Source organism: Culex quinquefasciatus, chromosome 1 (genome assembly GCF_015732765.1).
Source record: "Culex quinquefasciatus strain JHB chromosome 1, VPISU_Cqui_1.0_pri_paternal, whole genome shotgun sequence".
NCBI lineage: Eukaryota > Metazoa > Arthropoda > Insecta > Diptera > Culicidae > Culex > Culex quinquefasciatus.
This window is the reverse complement of record NC_051861.1, coordinates 43,305,858-43,328,629: the sequence shown is the minus strand read 5'-3', so window position 1 is coordinate 43,328,629 and position 22,772 is coordinate 43,305,858. Positions and strand designations below refer to the sequence as shown.

General features: G+C 39.9%; 2 protein-coding genes across 2 annotated transcripts; one reads left to right on the top strand and one right to left on the bottom strand.

Annotated features, from left to right (window-relative positions):
- Window positions 1–1,376: 1,376 nt before the first annotated feature.
- On the bottom strand, window positions 1,377–1,964 carry LOC6033728 (protein chibby homolog 1). The gene has a single exon (XM_001844096.2). It carries the CDS (start codon window positions 1,789–1,791, stop codon window positions 1,411–1,413), a length of 381 nt encoding a protein of 126 aa, XP_001844148.2. The 5' UTR covers window positions 1,792–1,964; the 3' UTR covers window positions 1,377–1,410.
- A 212-nt stretch (window positions 1,965–2,176) lies between these two features.
- LOC6033729 (unconventional myosin-XVIIIa) lies at window positions 2,177–7,970 on the top strand. Its single transcript, XM_038249859.1, has 5 exons — window positions 2,177–2,570; window positions 3,914–4,184; window positions 4,836–5,371; window positions 5,703–5,767; window positions 7,468–7,970. The coding sequence occupies exons 1-5, from the start codon at window positions 2,202–2,204 to the stop codon at window positions 7,706–7,708; spliced, it is 1,482 nt and encodes a 493-aa protein (XP_038105787.1). The 5' UTR covers window positions 2,177–2,201; the 3' UTR covers window positions 7,709–7,970.
- The last annotated feature ends 14,802 nt before the right edge of the window (window positions 7,971–22,772 follow it).

The window sequence follows — 22,772 nt, the reverse complement described above, 5'->3', positions numbered from 1 at the left end:
CGGATCCACCATCCGACCCATTGTTGGTTAGGTTATCAAAAGACCTTTCCAATAAGTCCAAAAGATTGAAGATCTGGCAACCCTGTCTAGAGATATGGCCACTTAAGTGATATTGATGTACTTTTTGGAAGCCGGATCTCACTTAAATGTATGTAAACTATGCCCGGGTCCATCATCCGACCCATCGTTGGTTAGATTATCAAAAGACCTTTCCAACGAGTCTTAAACATTGAAGATCTGGCATCCCTGTCTCGAGATATGGCCCCTTAAGTGATATTGATGTACTTTTTTGAAGCCGGATCTCACTTAAATGTATGTAAACTATGTCCGGATCCACCATCCGACCTATTGTTGGTTAACTTATCCAAATACCTTTTGAATGAGTCCAAAACATTGAAGATCTAGCAACCCTGTCTCGAGATATGGCCACTTAAGTGATATTGATGTACTTTTTTGAAGCCGGATCTCACTTAAATGTATGTAAACTATGTCCGGATCCACCATCTGACCTATTGTTGGTTAGGTTATCAGAAAACCTTTCCAACGAGTCCAAAACATTGAAGATCTGGCAACCCTGTCTCGAGATATGGCCACTTAAGTGATATCGATGTACTTTTGGGAAGCCGGATCTAAAAAATAGATGAAACTTGTGTACAGCCATTGTTGTGAGGAAGGCTCCAACCTCATAGGTGGATTAAGTTCGTTTTTATACAAAGTTCATTTTTAGAGCAGGATTATAGCCTTACCTCAGTGAGGAAGGCAAAACCTCATTTCAAGACTTTATTCCAGACCAGCAAAACACTGGGGCAGCGAATGACCGAGAGGTTAAAGCTGCCGGAAATAAACACTGCTCTCAAATTGCCTGTTCCATAATAGTGGGATATTATTGTGCCTCCCACAATTGTAGAACACCTTAATTCAAGTGATATTTTCACAATAAAGTCATTACACTATATATAAAACATCACTAAGCTTGAGTTTCATTGGTTTCAGAGTGTTAAGTCATTATTTTGTTAAAATATGTACTCCTGGAGAGAACAAAGTTTGTTTACATCCGTAAGAAAAAAATGTTCCAAATTTGTGGATTTCAAGTTGATGGATTCGTTAAAAAAATGATGTAATACGTAAAAATTTACAAGCCTTCACATGAAGGTAAAAACAAATAATTATGTTCAACTATCGATTTTCTATGATTTTTTGAACATTGGCCGATCTGTAAACCGTTGCCAAATATTTGGGATGACTGTATTTTCAAATGTTCGTAATTGAATCATACTTTTGGGTTTCTCCTTCAGCTTCCCTCGCTAATCCACTTTTACTCGTAATCGGTCATCATTGCTGAAATCAAAGCTCAAATCTTCCAACAAACAAAACGCCCTCAAGCAACTCAATTCTCGATTTTTCCCCACTTTATTGCACCTTCAACGTGTTCAATTCAATTACGTTCTCCGTCAGTAGATCCAGCAACACGTCCAGCTTCACCTGGTACAGATTGTTCTCCTGCTCCAGTGCTTTGATGCGTCGCTTTATCCGCAGCAGATCGTCGATTGTGGTCGAAGTTAGCGCGGCACCACCGCTGGGTCCCCCTCCTGCCCCGGATGTTCCGCCACCGGCACCGCGAAGAGCACTCATCCAGACTCCGTCCACAAAGCAGAGCTGCTTGTCGACCAGATTGAGCCGTATCGTGCGGAAGTCGTCCAAGTCCTCTTGGTGCGGCGGGCAGCCTATATTCAGGCGCTGTGTCCGTGGAGGCGCCACCTTTGGGGCAAACTTTTTTGTGAAAATTGGCATCTCACATCGGCGGTTGAAGGCTCACACGAGTAACTTTTGTGCCGACACGTGGCTCTCGACGAGATTCAATTTGTAGCTTCAATCAGGATTAGTAGAACAAATTGACGGCCACTTGAAGATGTTTTGTACCTTTGACAGCTATCTGCTGTTTATTGCGCGCTCTAGTAAACAACAAACAAAGTTCTGTCAATCTGGGGCGCAGGTCTGTTCTTGGGCTTCACTTCACCCCCAAACCCTTGAGACACGTGGCGTTGCTAAGCACTGTACTATGACCACACATACACGTGCTGGTAAGCGTCGCGTGGGCCGTTGCCATGGCGCATGGCGTCCTGTAAACAAAACATAACCTCCTTTGTCCTGTCAGTTTCACCGGACCAAACGCCGGCTTTGGTTGTTCAAATAGTTTGGTGATGTCAACGGAGCAACTTAGTGGTTATGTCTCTACCGCCGCAGTGAATCCACCACCGGAAGTGGAACCACAACACAAGCAAGCTTTGTCTTCGGGTGGTCCGGTCAGGAGTATCGATGAGTTGTACCGTAGTATCCAGCAGGAGATTCAGTTTTACAAGCGGGAGCATGAGGCGATTAGGGCCGACTTAAGCCAATTAATCCAGAGCAATCGGGTGGAGTGCACGTTAGGTGAGCTTCTGACCGGAAGGGATGGTGATGGTGAAGCTGTAGAGGACGATGGGGGTGGTGGTAAAGATCAAGAGTACTTTAAGCGGATATCGAACGAAGTGATTAACAATTTGAGGAACCAGCTGGAGATTGTGTGGGAGGTAAGTAAATAAAGAAAATCAGATTGCAGTTTTATTTCCATCGGTACAACTTCACTCAATTAAAAACATTTACAAAGATTAGCCGTGGTGGCGATTAGGTAAAGGCGTGGATTGGATATGTCAAAGATGTTGGGTTCGGTTCTCGATATCGACACATTTTTTTAAGGGTGAACTTGTATAGTAAGAATAAAAAAAATGTCAATAATTTCCAGATTATTGGATGAAACTGTTGTTGAACGATTGTAAACTCTACGACCATGAGCTTCCATAAGGTTCCGAAGGCCTCGGAAAAAATCACTTGGGATAACGTCATGATTCGAATTCCCGGACGCTTCGAAACCCGGACACTTTATCTTGTTTTATCAATTATTTAGATATAAGTTCGCATTATGAATGTCAAAACTGTGTTATTTGATGAATTCCAACATCAACTTTCATTTAAAGTTTGTTTGAACGCTGTAGTTAATGCCAAAACAACTAAATACAATAAAATTGTAAATGTACCAAAAATGCGAAACATTTCACTTGAAATATTTCATATGCGTTCGAAGCAACGGGAAGGCAAAGCAGAAATTTATGGTTTCGATTTTCTTAAATTCTAGCAATTTTTTATATAAACTATCGATTGTTTTGATGTGAACAGATTATTTGAGTCCTAAAGAATGTCTTTCACGAACATTTCAGTCCAAATTTGTATGATTCATAAGTAAAATCGAGTGTCCGGAATTCGAATCAGCTTTTATCAGTGTCCGGGATTCGAAGCACAAGAAGTCATTTTAATTTTAAAATTCTGATGAAAAATTGTTAGAAGAGACATATTTTGCATGTATTTTCTTGAAACTGACTATTATACTACATCCTTATGATATTTCTACATTTCCAACTTATTACATGATTTTTTTGCCAGCTATAACAAAAATAATATGCTACTAAGTGTCCGGATTTCGAATCATGACGTTAGTCGAACCACGAAAAAAATCTGCAAAAAAATTAAAGTAAAAAAGTTTCAAATTTGATGTTTTAGGAGGAAAAAGTATGTTTTATTGTTATGGAAAACATTTAGAAACTTTAACTGTTAATTTTTTTACCATTGATTAATGTTTAACGGTTCATTCGTCGAATTTCAAGTACCACTTTTGCGGTTTTCCCAAGGTTTGTTGATGGCGCCAAAAACTCTATTATCGTCGTCCTATCCGGGGCTTGGGACACGTGCTCCCAGCAAGACGGTATTATTGAAATGCGCCACCGTCAGTTTGTTATCGTTTCGAGTCCAGTCGATTGTCACTCTGTTCATCATAGCTAAATTCTCTTTTCTTTTTTTTCTTCCTCTTTTTTTTTCCTAGGAAAAAAATACACTCGAAAGCCTCTGGAAAAGCTCTCAAAAGACAATCCAGATACTCGAGCTGGAAATCGGCGAGTATCGCCGGCAGCTCAAACAGCCCAAAAGCCTGCAAGATCTGCGCCAGCACTACACGGCCGCACTCGAGCTGCTCCAGCAGAACCTGCTCGCGTTGCGGACAAAGCTTGTTCAACGGACCGAGGAGAACAAACGCCTTCAGGCCAGCGGTGCGGCCGAAGAGGACCGGCTGCGGACGCTCGAGCGGGACTTTTCCGGTAGATATTTTTTTTTCTTTTTTTCACCGGTATTTTTTCCCCCGTTTTGTTTTCTTTTTGTCTGACGATACGGCAGGAAAATTGATTTTGCACTCGACTAACTCGACAACGCACCGGCAGCTTGCAGTACATAACGACGGCAAAATTTAATGTGGGTTTCTTTTAAACTATTGCGTTGGGAGAATTAATAGCTCAAAAATTGGATTTTTCTTTCAATTTGTTTTAGAAAATCATTACTCCGATACTTGATTTTACACCATCCCAACTCTAGTGCAAAATATGTCTTTTTAGTTTGTTTTTAGTCTTCTAAAACATAAAAAATGACGAAAAATAAAAAACAAATTTCTCAAACTTTTAGTGATTTAAAGCGAAATAATAATTCGGTAATTTTTCTCTTCGTGTACCCTTTTTTCTGAGCAGTCCAAATCGGCCTCTTTTGACTTAGGGAGCGCTCTAGAACAAATAATCATCAAAATAAAAATATCAAAATTTGAAATCTCGAAAAAAACTTAAAATTCTAGAAAGTTTTCTCCTTCAAAGCATTCTGTAATATTTGTTTGGATATTATTTTAAAACAACATACAAAGTAATTAATAGTGTGTTCCTTGCTTCTATTTCCTACTTCTACTACAATGTTAACTTTCGCTGAAGCACTACAGACAGAACATCAACAGCTGCAGTCCACGGTAGAGGAGTTCCGAAGCAAGGAATCCAAACTGACCACCGACCTTGAAACCACGATGAAGGAAAAGGATAAACTGGAAGCCCTGCTAGACCAGGCGAATGCCCTCGCCCGGAAGCACATGGCTCGTGAAAACCAGGCCCTGGCCAAGGTCCAGGAGGCACTGCAAATCGCCGACACGGCCATTGACGAGAAGAACACGCTGGTGGTGCGCGAAAAGGACGTCCGCGAGGAGTGCAACTTTCTGGCGTCCACAATCGGGCAGGTCATGGAGGAGGCGGCCCACAAGGTCGAGCTGGAGATGAACTCGCTGAGGATGGGCTACGAGGGTCGGATTGCGGGGCTGGAGAAGCAGCTGGAGCAGGCCAGGGAAGCGCTGGAGCAGCAGGCGCAGAAGACTCGCCAGGCGGAAGGTCGAGCGGCCACACTGGAGGACAAGTTCAAGGCGCTGATTGTGACGAACCAGAACCTGGACGCGGACCTGCACGCGGCGTCCAAATTGATTGTGAGTTTTGTTTTTTTTTTTGGCTTGATAGCCCGGTGGTAAGGGAATATTTAATTCAATTTGGCAGTAGCCCTTAAATGAGAAGAAATATTCAATTAAATTAACGAAACTCAAGAACGGTGAGCAAACGACAAGAAAATGTCCTCTCGAGTTCGTGACGTTTGAGTCAGGAGCAGACTTTATGGCCAATTTCAAGCTGTTCTGCGAAACAGATCTTCACGAATTCTATGGGAAATGCTTTCCCACCCTTCTTGCTATGTTGACGTTATTTTATTATTGTTGCATTCATAAAATGATTATTTTTGTTTCTTTTGTTTCTGTCCTTTCGCAGATTGAAATGGAATTAAAACTGGAGGCCTTCCAGAAGACGATGGCCAAGGAGCGCGAAATCAGCAAGTATAGATATCGTTTCATGCCCTTTCCATGACCGGTCGTTGGCATTTTCCGTTCCGAGTTGAAGTTTTATTTGTCATTTTCTTTCGTTGAAATGTTTGGCCGTTTTGAAATATCAACACAAATAAACTGTTTAGCTTTGAAAATTGAAACACGTTCATTAGTTTGGTTCGCGCTCTGTCGGGGCAAGTAATTACTTTTCATTTTCAAACCTTTTCATCTGGTCTAAACTTAAAGGGCACTCATTAGTTCAAACCGGAAAAGACGGCACTCTTAAGACAGTCATTGGATTCTCTAAAGAACAACCTTGTGGTTTTGTGGATAGCAGGCAAGATAACAGCCAATAACGAGTACATATACTACATTAGGGTGTAATATGGTTGTATGGAAAAAAATAAAGTTGTCCAAATTTAGCGAGCACAGCAATTTTTCAGTTCCTTTTGGGGTCCTAAACAACTCCCCAAAGTTTGGGAACGATTGGTTTAGTCCTCACTTTGCGCAAAGCGATTCAATTTTCCCTATAAATTTGTATGGGAAAAACCATTTTTTTGGATTTCGATATTTATAAAATCCACGTTTCACGCTGTACTAAAACCGGATTCATATTCGAATGCTCTGGAAGGTGCTCTACAACTTTCCCGAAGAGAGTATGGTGCTAACTTGCTCCTAAAAAAAGATACAGCGTGTTCAAAACTCGTCTAAAACGTGTTTTTTGCTCGAAAATCACGTTTTAGACGAGTTTTGAGGACGCTGTATCTTCTTTCAGGGACATGCTAGCACCATACTCTTTCCGGAAAGTTGTAGAGTCAGAGCATCCGAATATGAATCCGGATTTAGTACAGCTTGAAACGTGGATTTTATAAATATCAAAATTCAAAAAAATGGTTTTTCCCATACAAATTTATATGGAAAATTGAATCGCTTTGCGCAAAGTGAGGACTAAACCAATCATGCCCAAACTTTGGGGAGTTGTTTAGGACCCCAAAAGGAACTGGAAAAGTGCTGTGCTGGAAAATCGATTTTGATATTACACCCTAATACTACATAGTAATAGCTAGACATCAGAAGCTCTGGGCGATCGTTATGGATGAACGGAAGCAGGCAAGTGAACGCGAGTTATTGAATAAAATGTGCAACTGCATCGTTATTTTTACAAAGTCCGGACGCAGCAGTGCCCTTCTGCTTCTAGTACTTCCGTTCTTCCAGGGTTTTAGTGTATTCTCCGGAACTATCAAATTTACTTAAACAAACTTGGTTGAGTAGCATAAAAAAAACATACAACTCTTGTTGCAAGTATATTTTTTCAAAAAAATAGCGCCATTCTCCGCTAACTCAAACAGCCCCACCCCTTTTCAAATTCCATGAAACTTTGTTCAATTCGAGGTCCCTTTTTTCGATATCTGACTGAATTTAACGAAAAGTTTTTTTTAAATGGTGATTTAGACTATTTTGATGTTATATCCGAAGGCATAACAGATCTAGGTTTGAATAATTTAAAAATATATTCATTCAAATTCAAATAATACAGTTCAAACCTTGGTTAAATTTTATAAAACACACACACACACACATACACACAAACTTAATCTAAATAGAAAAAAAAAACAACTGAATTCACACATGGTTGAAGAAGTACTTACCCATCCAGCTAATATTATTCCATTTTTCTTTTCCCCCGTTCCCTGAAATGCATGGCGTCTTAGAACGAGCCAAGTGCGGGAGCACGAGCTGAAGCAACTGCTGGCTACCGCTGAGCAGCTCAAGGACCGCTGGAAGAGCGAGATGGTGACGCTGACCGATGGACTGCAGCGAAAACTGGCAGCACTTCGGCGGGAAAATTGTATGCTCAAGGCGGAAAACAATCAATTAAAGGATCAGCTATTGAGTGTGGCAGATCCGGCCGTCGTGGAGCACCAGAACCGGGACCGAGACCTGCAACAGTAGAGCGGAGCATTACCACCATCATCATCATCAACATCAGTGGCGGTTCGAGCGGATGAATTCCGGAGGAAAGGAGGTCAATCGAATGAAACAATTTCCACACCATCACCGCATCACGATGGTGAAAAGGATTTTCCTCGGAAAATGTGGCTGTGGCCAATGTTGCATCGTGATCAGAGGCAAAAGTGTATGATTTTGCATTTTGCAACGATCGGAAGTCAAAAAGTTGACGTTAGATGAATTGTAAATATAGCCATCGGTTTGAATAAATCGTTTTTTCCTGTACGTTCGTGTGGAAGACTGAAATAAGAATGAGTCGTTTTCAATTTGGCCAGTCGAACTAACCGTGGTACGAAACCTAAACTTGGGGATGCAATTTCACCAACGAACTTAAAAGTGCTTCTATCGCTAATGGTACTCACGCGAGGCGGGATTTTCCCCTTGCAATGCTTGCGGCAGATGTTGAAATACAAGTTTAAAATTTTCCGAAAAAAAGCATCTATGCTTTTCATCATCATCATTACATCAGCTTGGTAAAATTTTTGCTCTAATTTCGAGAGCAAAAAATAAATAAAAAAAAAACTTTGCAATCGTTAAAGATTTTGATTGCATGGATTGTAGCGCTTTTTTGAAGATTTCTAGAAGAAGGGAAAATTTATAATTATATTTTAAAGTTCAAGTTTTGTAGTGGAAAGTAAAATTAATAATTATATTAGTTGAGAGTGATTGTGATACAATTACGAAAAATAACATCCACAAAATTCGCAAAAAGCAAAAAACAAAAAAAAAAAACAAAATCAAAAACAAAAAACAAAGCACAAGAAACAAAAGTTCCGAGCTGAACCACATAAAATTGTACAAAAAAATAAATTACTCAAATTGTACGTGTTTTTTTTTCAGTTCCTGAGGGGAACACCCTTGAAGAGTATCAGGGCCGGCATTTACAAAGCGGATTCAGAGACAGTTTCATTCTCAACTTAATGTTAACATGTTAAGATTAATGTTAACATTCCATAGGTCGCCTTCCTAAGGTGTCGTGATAAGGTCCAGTTTGTGACGATACACTACCTTCCCTTTACTAAGCAATCGATTCCAGAAGGGAAAAGATCACCAGTTGTGTTGGTCCGAGCCGGAATTTGAACCCCGATCTACTGGGAAACACTCGTCAATTCGATATTCGTGCTAACCGCAGATCATTGCGTCAAGGACGACAACGGATACGTGCTGTCATTGAAGAGGATCTTCGCCCGGTTGGGAGTCCACGGCATCACGATATCTTCAAGATTCATCGGTTTACAGAATCGCAGCAGAAGAAGAATGTGGCCGTTGGATGGGGTTTCACCGAAGACGACGATGTGTCACAAACGCTGAAGGCCGCTCGGATGCCAGTGGTCAGTACAACAACCTGTTTGGAACACGATCGTGACACGTTTGGACAAACCCTGGACAGTTCTTTTCGCTGGGTATACTAACGGGACTACCGTCTGTAACGGTTCTGTACAACGGAGTGCGGTTCGTGCAGTATGGTGTGATAGCATATGGTAGTGGGTGTGGCATTAGGGTGTAATATCAAAATCGATTTTCCAGCACAGCAATTTTTCAGTTCCTTTTTTTTTTTTTTTTTAATTTATATTTATTCAAATTTCTTTTCCATGTACATTCATTCAGTTAAAATATTATTGAGTGTCCAATCACAAACGATGACTTTTCACCTCAATTTTAAATACTAACAACTTTCATTTATTCATGAAATATTGTAGCTTTCGCTATTCAGTGATTTCAAATGTAGGAGGTCCTACATGTACAAAAGGGAAAAGGGATACCTTAAAACTAACTTATAAACTATATAAAGAGCGGTTTTCAGTTCCTTTCGGGGTCCTAAACAACTCCCCAACGTTTGGGAACGATTGGTATATTCCTCACTTTGCGCAAAGCAATTCAAATTTCCATAAAAAATTGTATGTGGAAAACTATTTATTTGGATTTTGGTATTTATCAAATCCACGTTTCATGCTATATCAAAACCGGACTCATATGCGGATGCTATGAAATGTGCTCTACAACTTTGCCAAAGACAGTATGGTGCTAACGTGCTCCTGAAAGAAGATAGAGCGTCCTCAAATTCGTCTAAAACGTGATTTTCGAGCAAAAAACACGTTTTAGACGAGTTTTGAACACGCTGCATCTTTTTTTAGGGGCAAGCTAGCGCCTTACTCTCTTTGAAAAAGTTGTAGAGCAACTTCCAGAGCATCCAAATATGAATCCTGTTTTAGTACAGCGTGAAAAGTGAATTTAAAAAAATCAAAATCCAAAAAATGTGTTTTCCCATACAAATTTACATAGAAAATTGAATTGCTTCCATATCGTTTCAAAACTTTGGGGAGTTGTTTAGGACCCCAAAAGGGACTGAAAAAGTGCTGTGCTCACTAAATTTGGACAACTTTATTTTTTTCCATGCAACCATATTACACCCTAATGTTGCATATTAGGAAATATGCAATCGTCATGATATAATCAATGAATTCATTTATTTTAAATTATTTCAAAATTAAAATAATAAATTCTAGTTGTAACCAGTGGTTAGGTTAGCTCCAAGAGTGGTGAGACTGTTGTTCCGCGACGCGTAAACTAGAATGACGAAAGGGAACCCTGTGAAAGCTGGAGAGCGGAACATCCCCACTCGAGTAGCTGTCCAATGCCAATGGACGCTACCAACGCTGCACGCTGGATTAGTTGCGCTAGTCACCACCAGAAAGCGCCACGAGAAGGACAATGGATTCGCTAGGGCGAAATGGGAAGGATGGATGAGGTTGCGGAACGCTGGAGAATCTGCGCCATTGGATCGGTCACTTGCCTGGTGATTGAAGAAGTGGACGGTCGAACCAGTTACGTTCGCCGTCAAGTGAAAGTGAAGTGGAGCCGGTGCGGAAGACTAGAAGAAAAGGGTCCGTCGATCGGAAGATCCGGACGAGCTGCAGGAGTACCTGCGTAGATACTGGACAACCAGGTAAAGGACGCTCCACTTTAAACCCAAAACAGCCAACTCATATCCATCCCGCCATCTTCTAACGCTGCCCCATTGTGCCCTACAGACCCCTCGGTGTGTACGCTTCGCGTACCAGTCGGCCAGCCCAACCCTGGGTGCCGGAAGCCCAAGTTACCCGCAATGTCCCCTACGGCGATCATCACGCCAGACGATCGCATCTCTACACCGTTCCGGTGTGGGAACTGCCGGTCGCGACGCAGCGTTTTTGTTCCGAGGAACATCCCATAACCGCCACCGAATCTGCCCACCGTTACAACCCGTCGAGGCCGAAAACCAGGCAATCCGGTGAACTTGTCCTCCGAAGTCCTGGGTCCGTCAACAAACCCAGGAGCGTCGAGGCAGAAGGTGAGGAGAGGGTCCGAGTACGAGCTGAAGCAGCTGACCGTCAAGTACGAGCGAAGAGCAGAAGAAGGCGTTCCGCTCCGGTGGAGTATCTCCCGGATGCGTGGAGGCGACAACGAGCAGCGGCAGCAGTAACAGTTCCGGAAAGGGGCCCCAAGGAAGAAGGAAGAAGAAGACGTGTGAGGTAGGACTAGGATAAGGAAGTGGGAAGAACAAGGATTGTAGCTTGCGTCTGCCGAATAAAACTGTCGGATAGTTCCGGAATAAATTGGGTGTTTTGTTCAACGGTATTAGCAGGTGTTTCCCTTTTGTGCCGAATTCGGATTAACAGGCCGACCCTGAGGTATTTTAATAAGGGAGGTCTCATCATTGCTGGGGTTAGCCAGCCATTTGTTATATAGTGGAGTTCAACCTTCAGTTTTGTTTGAAATAAATACCAGTTTATGAAACAAGTTGCAAAAGGGACCATCCATAAACCACGTGAACACTTTAGGGGTGAGAGGAGGTGGATATGGATAGTCCCAAAAGAAGTTTTTTGCAGTCATTGAAATCGAACCCTGGTGACGAGTTTGCTGGCAAACTAGATTTGTTTTTGAACTTTCGTGTTTGATCATGAACAATGTTTGGTTTGAAACAGGGTTCGTCGGGTTCGCCGAACAATTGTTTGAACCCGTGTTTGAACATTTGTCTTAATCATAGGGTTTCAGCAATACACGAGCTTTGATTTAGCTTCGAAAAATTATTTCATTAAAATCCATGCCATGTCAGACAAAAACAAAAAAAAAATAGCCGAGAAAATCATGCAAACCAAACAATTGTTGTCACCAGAGTTCAAACCCAAAGTCACCAAAGTTTGAAACTCAAAGTGATCTTGAGTTTGTGTTCGAATATCCGCACTAAAGAGAATCGGAGAATAATTGCTGTTTGGACGCGGGTTAGTAAATTTAGATAGAAGTTCAAACAATGAACGGTTTGGCCAATGACTGTTTTTTGGCACGTGGCATAGTCTGATATGTATCTTCAGTTAAACGCTTCAATGTTATTTGCCGTCATTATAAGTGTTAAACTCTAAAACAATCAAAGTTTTGGATTTTTATCTCTTAAAAAATGTGTTTTACTTTTTTTACTAAATTTAGTACTAAAAAGTTTTTAGTACTAAATTTAGTTTTGTAAAGTAATTATAGAAAATGGGTGAAATCAATTGATGTTTGTACAGATTCAGTCTAAAGTTTTCCAAAGCAGATGCTTACCTCTTTTATGATTTTCCATGCATTAATCGCGTTGCATCAAAGCCGTTTCAATAATTTTAAATAAGTTTGCTCGCTATTTTAGTACCACTTATTTTCGCCGAGGGCACCATGAAAGTGGTGTCATAAATCTCTCACTGTGAAACTACAATTCACCAGTGCAGTCGTCCATAAACTTGCACTTGGAAGCGTGCATACACAAAACCCACCTCGGAATCCATTCCCGTAAAACTACACTCCTTGATTACACGTTGCACCCAAACACGCATCCTGCTGTTAAGACCCTGCAATTCAGGCTAACGAGTACTGTTGAGCTTGAAAGTGCCACGTTCACGGGAGTTCCGTTTTCGGTTTTGGTTGAACCATTAGGGTGTAATAACACAATCGATTTTCCAGCACAGCAATTTTTCAGTTCATTTTGGGGTCTTAAACAACTCCCCAAAGTTTGAGAATGATTGGTTCAGTCCTCACTTTGCGCAAAGCGACTCAAATTTATAAGGAAAATTTGTATGGGAAAAACTTTTTTTTTCGATTTTGATATTTAAAAAATCCATGTTTCACGCTATATTTAAACCGGAGTCATATTCGGGTGCTCTGGAACGTGCTCTACAACTTTCCCGAAAAGAGTGTGGTGCTAACTTGCTCCTGAAAGAAGATACAGCATCCTCAAAACTCGTCTAAAACGTGATTTTCGAGCAAAAAACACGTTTTAGACGAGTTTTAAACACGCTGTATCTTTTTAAAGGAGCATGATATCGGGAACTTTGGGAAGTTGGAAGTGAGTGTGGGTCGTTCAATGGCTAATCTTACCGCGCAATCTCAGCTGATGACCGCGCGCCTGCGACGTTCGGGCCGCGTTCGTCCGGACTTCGGTTGCCGGATGCAGCTTCGTTCGCCGACCTTCGTAGGCGGTTCGATTCTTCGGCTTCGTGCTGGTTTCGGGTTGATGGACGACCAGCGGGCGTTGCTGGCTCCGACGGGCAGGCGTCTTTCCTCCTTGACTAATCGGCAAGCCCCGGAGTCCATCGATTTGGGCTCGCCGAGAGGAGTCCCTCCTTTGCGTTGAAGGCCAGTGGCCTGGGGGCGGTCGTACTTGGTGGTTATGGCGAGGGGAGGCGCCAGACGACGGGTTGGGATCCAACGTTTAGACGTAGGATGAAACGCAACGCGACTTATAAAGCCTAGGCCGACCAATCCGAGTGTTGTGGCGAAGCTTATATTCGTCAGGATTGGAACCAACGGTTACAATTGAATCGCTTTGCGTAAAGTGAGGACTACTCGACTACATACTTTAGGGAGATGTTTAGGACCCCAAAGGACCTGAAAAGTTGCTAAACTCATTAAATTTGGTAAACTTTTTTTTTCACATACAACCCATTGAACCATGTACCTTTTTAAACGACTTTGCCTAACTGCAGCGCAGTGTTGTTCATTTGACCATTTCAATGAGAACTTATCAAAGTTCTAATCCAAAATGATTGATTACTGGTATTACAATTCTCACATGAGTACCCTACTAGGGTTAACAATAAAGTCTAGAAATACTCTAGTACCAAATCCGCAATTACCTCAATTTCAAGCATCGAAACTTTCGTGGTTCATACCTTAAAAGTTACACAGAGAACGAAGTATCTTTCCCGATCTCGACGTGCCTTCCCACCAAATGGCTCAGAAAATGTGAACCTTCCCCAAAACCTGATAAGCCAATACCAACGAGCATTCGGATCAACTTGCTTCCAAAGTTGGTGGCCCAATGTCACTTCGAATGGAAAAGTTTTTCCTCTCAACCTTCCAGGTCTGGTTAGGTGACACCCGCGCTAAACGAGGTACTTGCAAGATACTCACTCCTACACTAATATTCCCACTTACAAAGTTTATCCTCGCAGCATCCGCCATCGCAGCGCCCAGAAATAGTAACAATGCTTTGTGGGTTGCATACCAAACGATATCGGTCGTGAGAATTATTTTGTGCATAGACAAGTGGACGAAGACCTGTTCATAACTAGCTACCTACTCACACGAAATCGGGAAAAGTTGCCCCGACCACTCTTTGATTTGCGTGAAACTTTGTGCTAACTGGTAACTTTTGTACCTGATCACGATTTCGTGGTCCGTTTTTTATATCTCGTGACGAAGGGGCGGTACGATCCTTTTCATTTTTGAACATGCCAAAAAAGACATGTTTTTTTTCAATAACTTGCACCCTGAATAGGTGATGAGATGGAAAATTCGAGTCAAAGGGACTTTTATGTAAAATTGGACGCACGATTTGATGGCGTACTCAAAATTTCAAAAATCGTATTATTCATAAAAACACTTAAAAAGTTAAAAAAAACTCGGCATTTTTTCATTACTCAACCATTAACAGTTTTGGAACATGTCATGGAGAATGCCTCTTTTACGGAATTTGAGTGCTTGGATTTCTAGATAGCGGTGTATGCACTTCGGAAGGAATCGGTCAAGAAAAATTTCAAATGGGCAGGAGCGGCAGTGAAAGCAAGCCAGAGACGGTGAAGAAAAGCCCCAAGAAAACGCTCCCTCTCCTTTGCTCTGCTGTTCGTAATGCTAATTCTTGACCCCTTTCCTTCCGATCTCCATACTAGCCTTAAGCAAGAATAAAAATGTCAAACCAAAAAGTAACCCAGAGAGGACACTGGCATTTTATTTATGGCTTCACTTTTTCGTTTCACCTTTCGGAGAAAATGTAGAAAACCTGCGATATTTCTTAAACTACGATTTGTTCTGAATCTCGTTTGATACAGTCCATTTTACGATTCAAAATTGCTTTCGGGGTGTGTTATGCAAATGAAATAGGAGTTTATTAGGAATTCTCTAGAAGACCAAGTCATTTTAAAATGTAAAATTGAATTCTGAATCGAAAAAAAATCGTTAGTTTTGATGAAGAAAAGTAGACCGTTTCGTCATTCGAAAATGACAGGAAAAGTAAGTATTACTTTTAGTAGTAGTACTTTTTACTGTAGTACTTTTCAGCACTGTTTGAAATGTTTCAACTAACGGAAAAGAATGTATTTCCATCGGAACCTGATGTTGGCACATTTGCTACTAAAAATCATCATCATCGGATATCAAGTGGAAAACGGTTTTAGAGGAAACAAGTAAGCAATAATCTCTAAAAATGTAAAAACAGATGTTTGTATAGCAAGTAGCGAAGCAAGAGTACGTCGGGAAAAAGCCCAAAGTACTGCTCAGGCCATGCTTCCATTGCTGCTTCGCCCGCCGCTTTAATCCCCATAAATATCGTAATCTGTGAGTGAATCACTCATCTTCACAAAAATCATCTTCATCCGACGGTTGTCTGAAACAATATTTCAGTGCTCAGAGACTACTGAGTCGGAAAAATGTGAAAAATGGCTAGATGCTTGGACGCCAACACATTTTGGTTTCTTTTTGAAAAACGTTAATTAATCCACCTTAAGGTGGTTGGTACCTTCCTCACATTCATGTTGCATTTTAGTATTTACAAAGTCTTTTTTTAATTTTTTTTTCATTCAATTTTTTTTATGATTATTGTTTTTACCAGATTAGCAATTAGATTAGCAAAAGCTGATATGCCAACATTAGGTGCACGATGGGATTGCATGTTGTCCCGCTAGTCTTAGTAAACAATGTCTTATAAGTTGTATAAAACGAAGTTGACTTTATAGCTGTCGGCCACCATTGCTAGTACCAACCACTAGTGTCTTCCTTTTTATCTACAAGGACTTCGTCGCCCTGGGCTCCTAAGTGTACGAGAGTATGGCACGGAGCGACGGCGCCGAATACCCATATTTACACAAAGAATTTTAGAGCGCCCGCCGCGGCATTCGAACCAGCGACCTCTGGAATGTGAGTCCAGTGCGCGGTCCAATTGATCCACACGGGCGGGACAAGTTATAAGTTGTATATTTCAGTAAAAAGTTCGTGTAAATCTTTGTCGAGACAAAATTATGTATTCAGCAACATAATTAATACAGACTTTTCCAGAAGAGACGTAGACACTGCTTAAGCAATGTGGCAATCGGATATGCATGCTGCGCGACTCTTGCATATAAGCAAAAAGACCCGGTCTTTTTTGTAGCTACAAAAAAAAATTTTCATGGCATAACTTTAAAAGTACTTCACTAAACAGAATAAAATTAAATAGGGTATTAGGGGACCCCAAAAGGAACAGAATAAGGCGGATCCGCCCAAAATCGGTTCAGCCAGTTCTGAGATAATCGTGTGGAAAAAAATCTAGTCTACACACATCCCCACAGACATTTGTACAGAATTTGATTCTGAGTCGATAGGTATACGTTAAGGTATATCTAGAAGGTGTATTTAAGAGGTAGTTTTTGTAAATATTGCTCGGTTTGTTCTAGAGGTGGTATCGAGGTGCTCCGATTTGGATGAAACTTTCAGCGTTTGTTTGTCTATACATGAGATGAACTCATGCCAAACAAGAGCCCTCTACGACAAAGGGAAGTGGCGTAAATCGGGCATTGAAGTTTGAGGTCAAAAAAACATGAAAAATCTTAAAATTGCTCGCATTTTCGTAAAACTTCATCAGTTCCAACTCTCTTAGATGCATTCAAAAGGTCTTTTGAAACCCTTTAAAATGTGTCATAGACATCCAGGATTAGTTTGACTTTTTCTCATAGCTTTTGCAAAATACTGTTTAATATGGATTTTTGTAAAACTACAATATCTTATTGCAACAGCCTCCAACACCCATACTCCTTTAGATCAAATGTTAGGTATTTTCATGGTATTAACTTTTTGGCCAATCGCAGTTTTTCTCATAGTTTTTCGATTTTTCGATAACAAACATATTACAACGTTAGTTTTTGCCCTGTAGCCCAAGAAGACGACCCTTTTGGGTTCAATTTTGTCATATTCGGAATCCTCGGACAATTTCACGTAAGTCAAAAGTATTCGAGTTGTAAATTTGGTTTAAAAAATAATTCAATAAAACATTTTTGAAAAAAAGAAATAGATCTTATTTACCCTGTGATCAATACGTCAAATGCTGTATCAAGTAGGCGAATATTTGTTTTACCCCCAATTCAACAAATTGATGAAAAATAGGGTGAACCTCGTTGGATAAATGTCAGACACTTGCTGAAAAAATCTTCTTTTTGTAACTTGTTGCATAAACTACTATTATAGAGCACACGATAGAGTTGCAGGAGTGCAAAATTTGAAAATTAAATTTACATTTAGAGCAGAGTTTCGTTAGATTTTTATAGGGGTTGGGGAAACTGATGTGTGAGTTGGCAGAGAATAACCCAGTAACTTTTCCTGCTAAACACAAAAAAAACGTGCTGCTTGGAGGAGTGCTGTGGATTGTACCAACATTCTTTCCGTTGAAATGCATTGCCCATGTTCGCATGTGAGACCCATATGCAAAAACTGCAAGCTGAGAAAACGCATGGCAAGTTTGTCCCACGTGTTAAGTTTTCGTGAAAAAGCAAAGTTTTTCTGTAAGATCACACGACTTCGTACTAAACGTCATCAATAACTTAAAAAAGTGATGAAAATGCATATGGGACATATATGCGAATAGGAGCAGTGCAGGCCTCTATTCGTTATTGAAATTTTCCTTGTTTCATCCACTAATCTGTGACCATTTCAACCTATAGAAGCCTGTCGTATAGGAAAGGGGAGAGATTGTATCGTGTTGCATCCGAAAGCTAACGAGATGCAAAAAGTTTCCATAACACCGCCCTCACTCTACCCTCATCTTTTCGCTTTTCCAATGCGATATCGCCACTGCCGCCGCTCTTCAAAGGAATTTGCCACTGAAATCCGAAGAATTGGCCCCCGTCGATGCTGGTTGAAGCTGCTTCGTTCGTGGACTGGGAAATGAAGTTTTTGTTTCGCGCCATCGAAAATGCAAACGGTTTTGTTTCTTGTTTCTTGTTTTTTCTTTTTCGTTTTCATTTGAGGCGAGTTTTCTTCGGGAAATTGACACCGTTTACACGCGCGTGGAAAACTAACCAGGTGAGATAAAAGTCGGGGAGTAGGGGGGGGGGGGGTGTATTTATCGAAAACTTTCCGCCCTTCCTGATCCGATCAAAGCTTTGTTGTCGTACTCGAAAAGTGTCTCAAGGGGGAGGGAGTAGGATAAAGTTTGTCCTGCTTTGGAGTAAGGACGAAAAAAGAAAGCTTACGAAACAACACTGCGCTGCACTGCAAGAAACAAGCGGACAAATTATTTTAGCGTTTATGAACGATAACGAGGCAAATTGGTACTTTGTGAACTTTTGCGCTTCTCTGAAGTACCCGCTGGAATCCTGAAGTTGCTACATTGCAGCAGCATTGGAAAAAGTGAAAAGATTATGAACTGCTTAGTTGCTTCGGTGCGCATAATAAAGTGGCGGTATAGAGCAGTGATTTAAATTGACTTACTCGAGTTGTACGGGTGAGGAGGCCAGGAAGGGGAAAGTTTCTCAAATGGCAAAGTCAAACGAGTAAGGACCGGCACCGGAGAGTAAATAGTGCACGGATGGCGAAGCTTTGCGAAACAGTTTTGCGACAGTTGATCTTTAAGACAGCTGGTAGCAGTTGACGGACCGGAAATTAGTTTGTTAGCTCATTAACACTACTCAAAACTGGTTCAGACTCTCTAAAAATATAGAAGAAAGAAAACTTATCAAATTTATCCTTTTACCGGCTTCTGAATGATTGGGCTATTTAAAAGAAACTAGATCAAATTCAGCCTAAGCAATGTTTTGGTTTAATAGTTTTTTTTTTCAAATATAAGCAAGAAATCAAAGTAAAAAAAAAACGCAAAAATAGTGTAGAGCAAAAGAGCGTAAAAATATATATTTTTTTTGAAAATCTTAAGAAATACCCCCTGCACGGAGAATATAGAGTTCCCAAAATCGTGAACAAGCGTTCATGAAAATGGGAACCACGAACAAAGTGTTCAAATCCCATGGTACGTTTTTGGAAACCGTACCATGGGATTTGAACACTTTGTTCGTGGTTCCCATTTTCATGAACGCTTGTTCGCGATTTTGGGAACTCTTTTTTCTCCGTGTGGTTTGGTTCTTTAGGCAAAAATAAGTAACTGTTCCAAATTGGTTAAGGTTTAAGGGTAGCCTTTTAATCGTTGAAGATTGTATGAGAAATTTCGAAAACATGTATCGGGAAAAGCAAAAATTTCAAATTCAACCAAAAGGTAGCGTTATATGTGTCGGATCGTTATAAAGTGTTAGATTGTTATGTAAAATTTTATGACAAACAACTTTGTTCAAGACCGCAAAACGATCCGAGTTAACCCTGACGTGGTATTAGCAATTTAAAGAAGACGTTTTTGTCTGAATAGATTTGTTTTCATCAGATTTAACGATATATAGCGTCCCTTAAACCTTAACAGATTTTGCTCAAAATTTTCACAGTTACTTATTTTCGCCTAATGAACCGAATCAAGGGGAAATCCCTTTGGACCTACAGTCTTTTTGTCAAGACTATACAGACACCGCCTTTGAGGAAAATGGCATCCCTCTACACGGCATTTTCGATCAGACCCGACCATTTGAGGATATATAAATTCAGACCATTTTTTAAACTGCTTGTAATTTTTGATAGGTAAGTCAGATCTTGAAAATTTTTAATCCACAAGAAAGGTAATTTCAAAACCTTCCTAAAAATATATAATATGACAGGTTCTCATGCAAAAACCACCCTTTTCTGCAAAATGTGAAATTTATATGCAGCAGTTTTATAAGACTTTTGCTCAGCTGGTGATTCTGAGTCGATATGTATAAATGACGGTAGGTCTAGGAGGTCTAATTAAAAAGTTCATTTGTCGAGTGATTTTATAGCCTTTCCTCAGTAAGGTGAGGAAGGCAAAAACGACATCTTACATCTCATATGGCGTCATATTAAAACTATCATCAATAACTCTGTTTCTGGAAGCCTTGAATGGTGTTTGATTTATGAGTAAAGTTTATCATACATCAAACTTTTTAATGAAATAGTCTAGCGTGACGTCACAGTCTCACGTACCTCCCCTCTCCCCCTTGTCACACTTTGTCACACTTGCGACTACCCCCCCTCCCCGCCTAGATCGTGACTTACTTTATGGATGACGCCTAACAGGAGTGCCCTGTCAGCTTATTTCCAAAACTCAAGTACTCTGTAAAATATGTTTCTTGATTGTTATCACCTACCTAGGGTGAGCAGCACTGAACAACCCGCTGGCATACCAACCGCCATCCGCGTATCAATTTATCATTCTTTTCTTGATTCAATTCAATTTCCGGCAGCAATTCGTCCCTTCTGGAGTGGAAAATTTCAAGCCGTTTTGTGAAAGCTTACGATTCCGACGACCCGTCGCTCCCCGAGCAGACGGTAATAACTTGGGAAGGTCAGTTTTTGATATTGTGAGAAGATCGAAATATGTTATTGGGATGATCGGATTAGTTGTTAAAATAACGAAAATCAATAACAAAGATTTGTTCGAAGAATAACTTAAACTGTTATTATGTTGTTATTGCAATAACAAACCAATAACACAGAAGGAATCATGAAGGAATAACAAGATTTGTTATTTTGTGCGGAGAGGTGGAGCAGCATAATAACAAAAAAATGTTATTGAACTGGTATGTCTCCATAACAAAAAAAAGTTATTGTTTTGGTTTATTTGTAATGTACAAATAAACCTGCAGTTGCCATAACTCCTCTGTACTAGTCAGGGCTGCAGAGTCGGGTACCTCCAAGCGACTTTGAATCCATACTTTGAAGACAACTCCGACTCTGGATACAGGATATGACGTCAACGACGACTTCAGCTCTCCAAAAATACCCGACTTCACAGATTCCGACTCCAAGTAAAAGTTGCTGGAAATTAGATGAATCCGATGCAGTCTCCGAGGTCTCACTCCAGCTCGAACTTCAACGTCAGCTCCGACTTCCTGGCTCTGTGAAAATAATAACAGTTTTTGTTATTCACACTTCAAAAATTCTCAATAAATAAATCAATTCCGTTAGGGAATATAACAAAATTTAAAAAAAAAGGACTCTCAAAAGTTAACTTATCGGATTAATTTTAGCTTGAAACCCCTTTTCATGGTGAAATAAATGACCCCGATGAAATTCGTCAAAATTATTTCATAGTTCTAGCCAATTTTAGTTAAATCCCTTAGGGGGTATATCAAATAATTAAAAAAATCAACTTTCAAAATTTCAACTTTTCAGAATAATTTTAGCTTCAGGACCCCATTTCATGACCAAAATAATGATCCCGACGAAATTGGTCAAAATTATTCCATAGTTCTAGCCAATTTTAACAAAGTCCCTTAAGGGGTATATCAAATAATTAAAAAAATCAACTTTCAAAACTTCAACTTTTTAGAATAATTTTAACTTAAGGACCCCATTTCATGGCCAAAATAATAACCCTGACGAAATTGGTCAAAATTATCCCATAGTTCTAGCCAATTTTAGCAAAGTCCCTTAGGGGGTATATCAAATAATTAAAAAAATCAACTTTCAAAATTTCAACTTATCAGAATAATTTTAGCTCCAGGACCCCATTTCATGACCAAAATAATGACCCCGACGAAATTGGTCAAAATTATTCCATAGTTCTAGCCAATTTTAACTAAGTCCCTTAAGGGGTATATCAAATAATTAAAAAAATCAACTTTCAAAACTTCAACTTTTTAGAATAATTTTAACTTAAGGACCCCATTTCATGGCCAAAATAATAACCCTGACGAAATTGGTCAAAATTATCCCATAGTTCTAGCCAATTTTAGTAAAATCCCTTAGGGGGTATATCAAATAATTAAAAAAATCAACTTTCAAAATTTAAACTTTTCAGAATAATTTTTGCTTCAGAACCCCATTTCATGACCAAAATAATGATCCCGACGAAATTGGTCAAAATTATTCCATAGTTCTAGCCAATTTTAACAAAGTCCCTTAAGGGGTATATCAAATAATTAAAAATCAACTTTCAAAACTTCAACTTTTTAGAATAATTTTAACTTAAGGACCCCATTTCATGGCCAAAATTATAACCCTGACGAAATTGGTCAAAATTATCCCATAGTTCTAGCCAATTTTAGCAAAGTCCCTTAGGGGGTATATCAAATAATTAAAAAAATCAACTTTCAAAATTTCAACTTATCAGAATAATTTTAGCTCCAGGACCCCATTTCATGACCAAAATAATGACCCCGACGAAATTGGTCAAAATTATTCCATAGTTCTAGCCAATTTTAACTAAGTCCCTTAAGGGGTATATCAAATAATTAAAAAATCAACTTTCAAAACTTCAACTTTTAGAATAATTTTAACTTAAGGACCCCATTTCATGGCCAAAATAATAACCCTGACGAAATTGGTCAAAATTATCCCATAGTTCTAGCCAATTTTAGCAAAGTCCCTTAGGGGGTATATCAAATAATTAAAAAAATCAAATTTCAACTTTTCAGAA

Bases quoted from the DNA above. Each gene is read 5' to 3' on its own strand.
- LOC6033728 (XM_001844096.2), bottom strand. From the start codon at position 1,791: ATGCCAATTTTCACAAAAAAGTTTGCCCCAAAGGTGGCGCCTCCACGG.
- LOC6033729 (XM_038249859.1), top strand. From the start codon at position 2,202: ATGTCAACGGAGCAACTTAGTGGTTATGTCTCTACCGCCGCAGTGAAT. The intron at 4,185-4,835 runs GTAGATATTTTT...CTTTCGCTGAAG, and splicing joins GCTCGAGCGGGACTTTTCCG to CACTACAGACAGAACATCAA. The intron at 5,372-5,702 runs GTGAGTTTTGTT...GTCCTTTCGCAG, and splicing joins ACGCGGCGTCCAAATTGATT to ATTGAAATGGAATTAAAACT.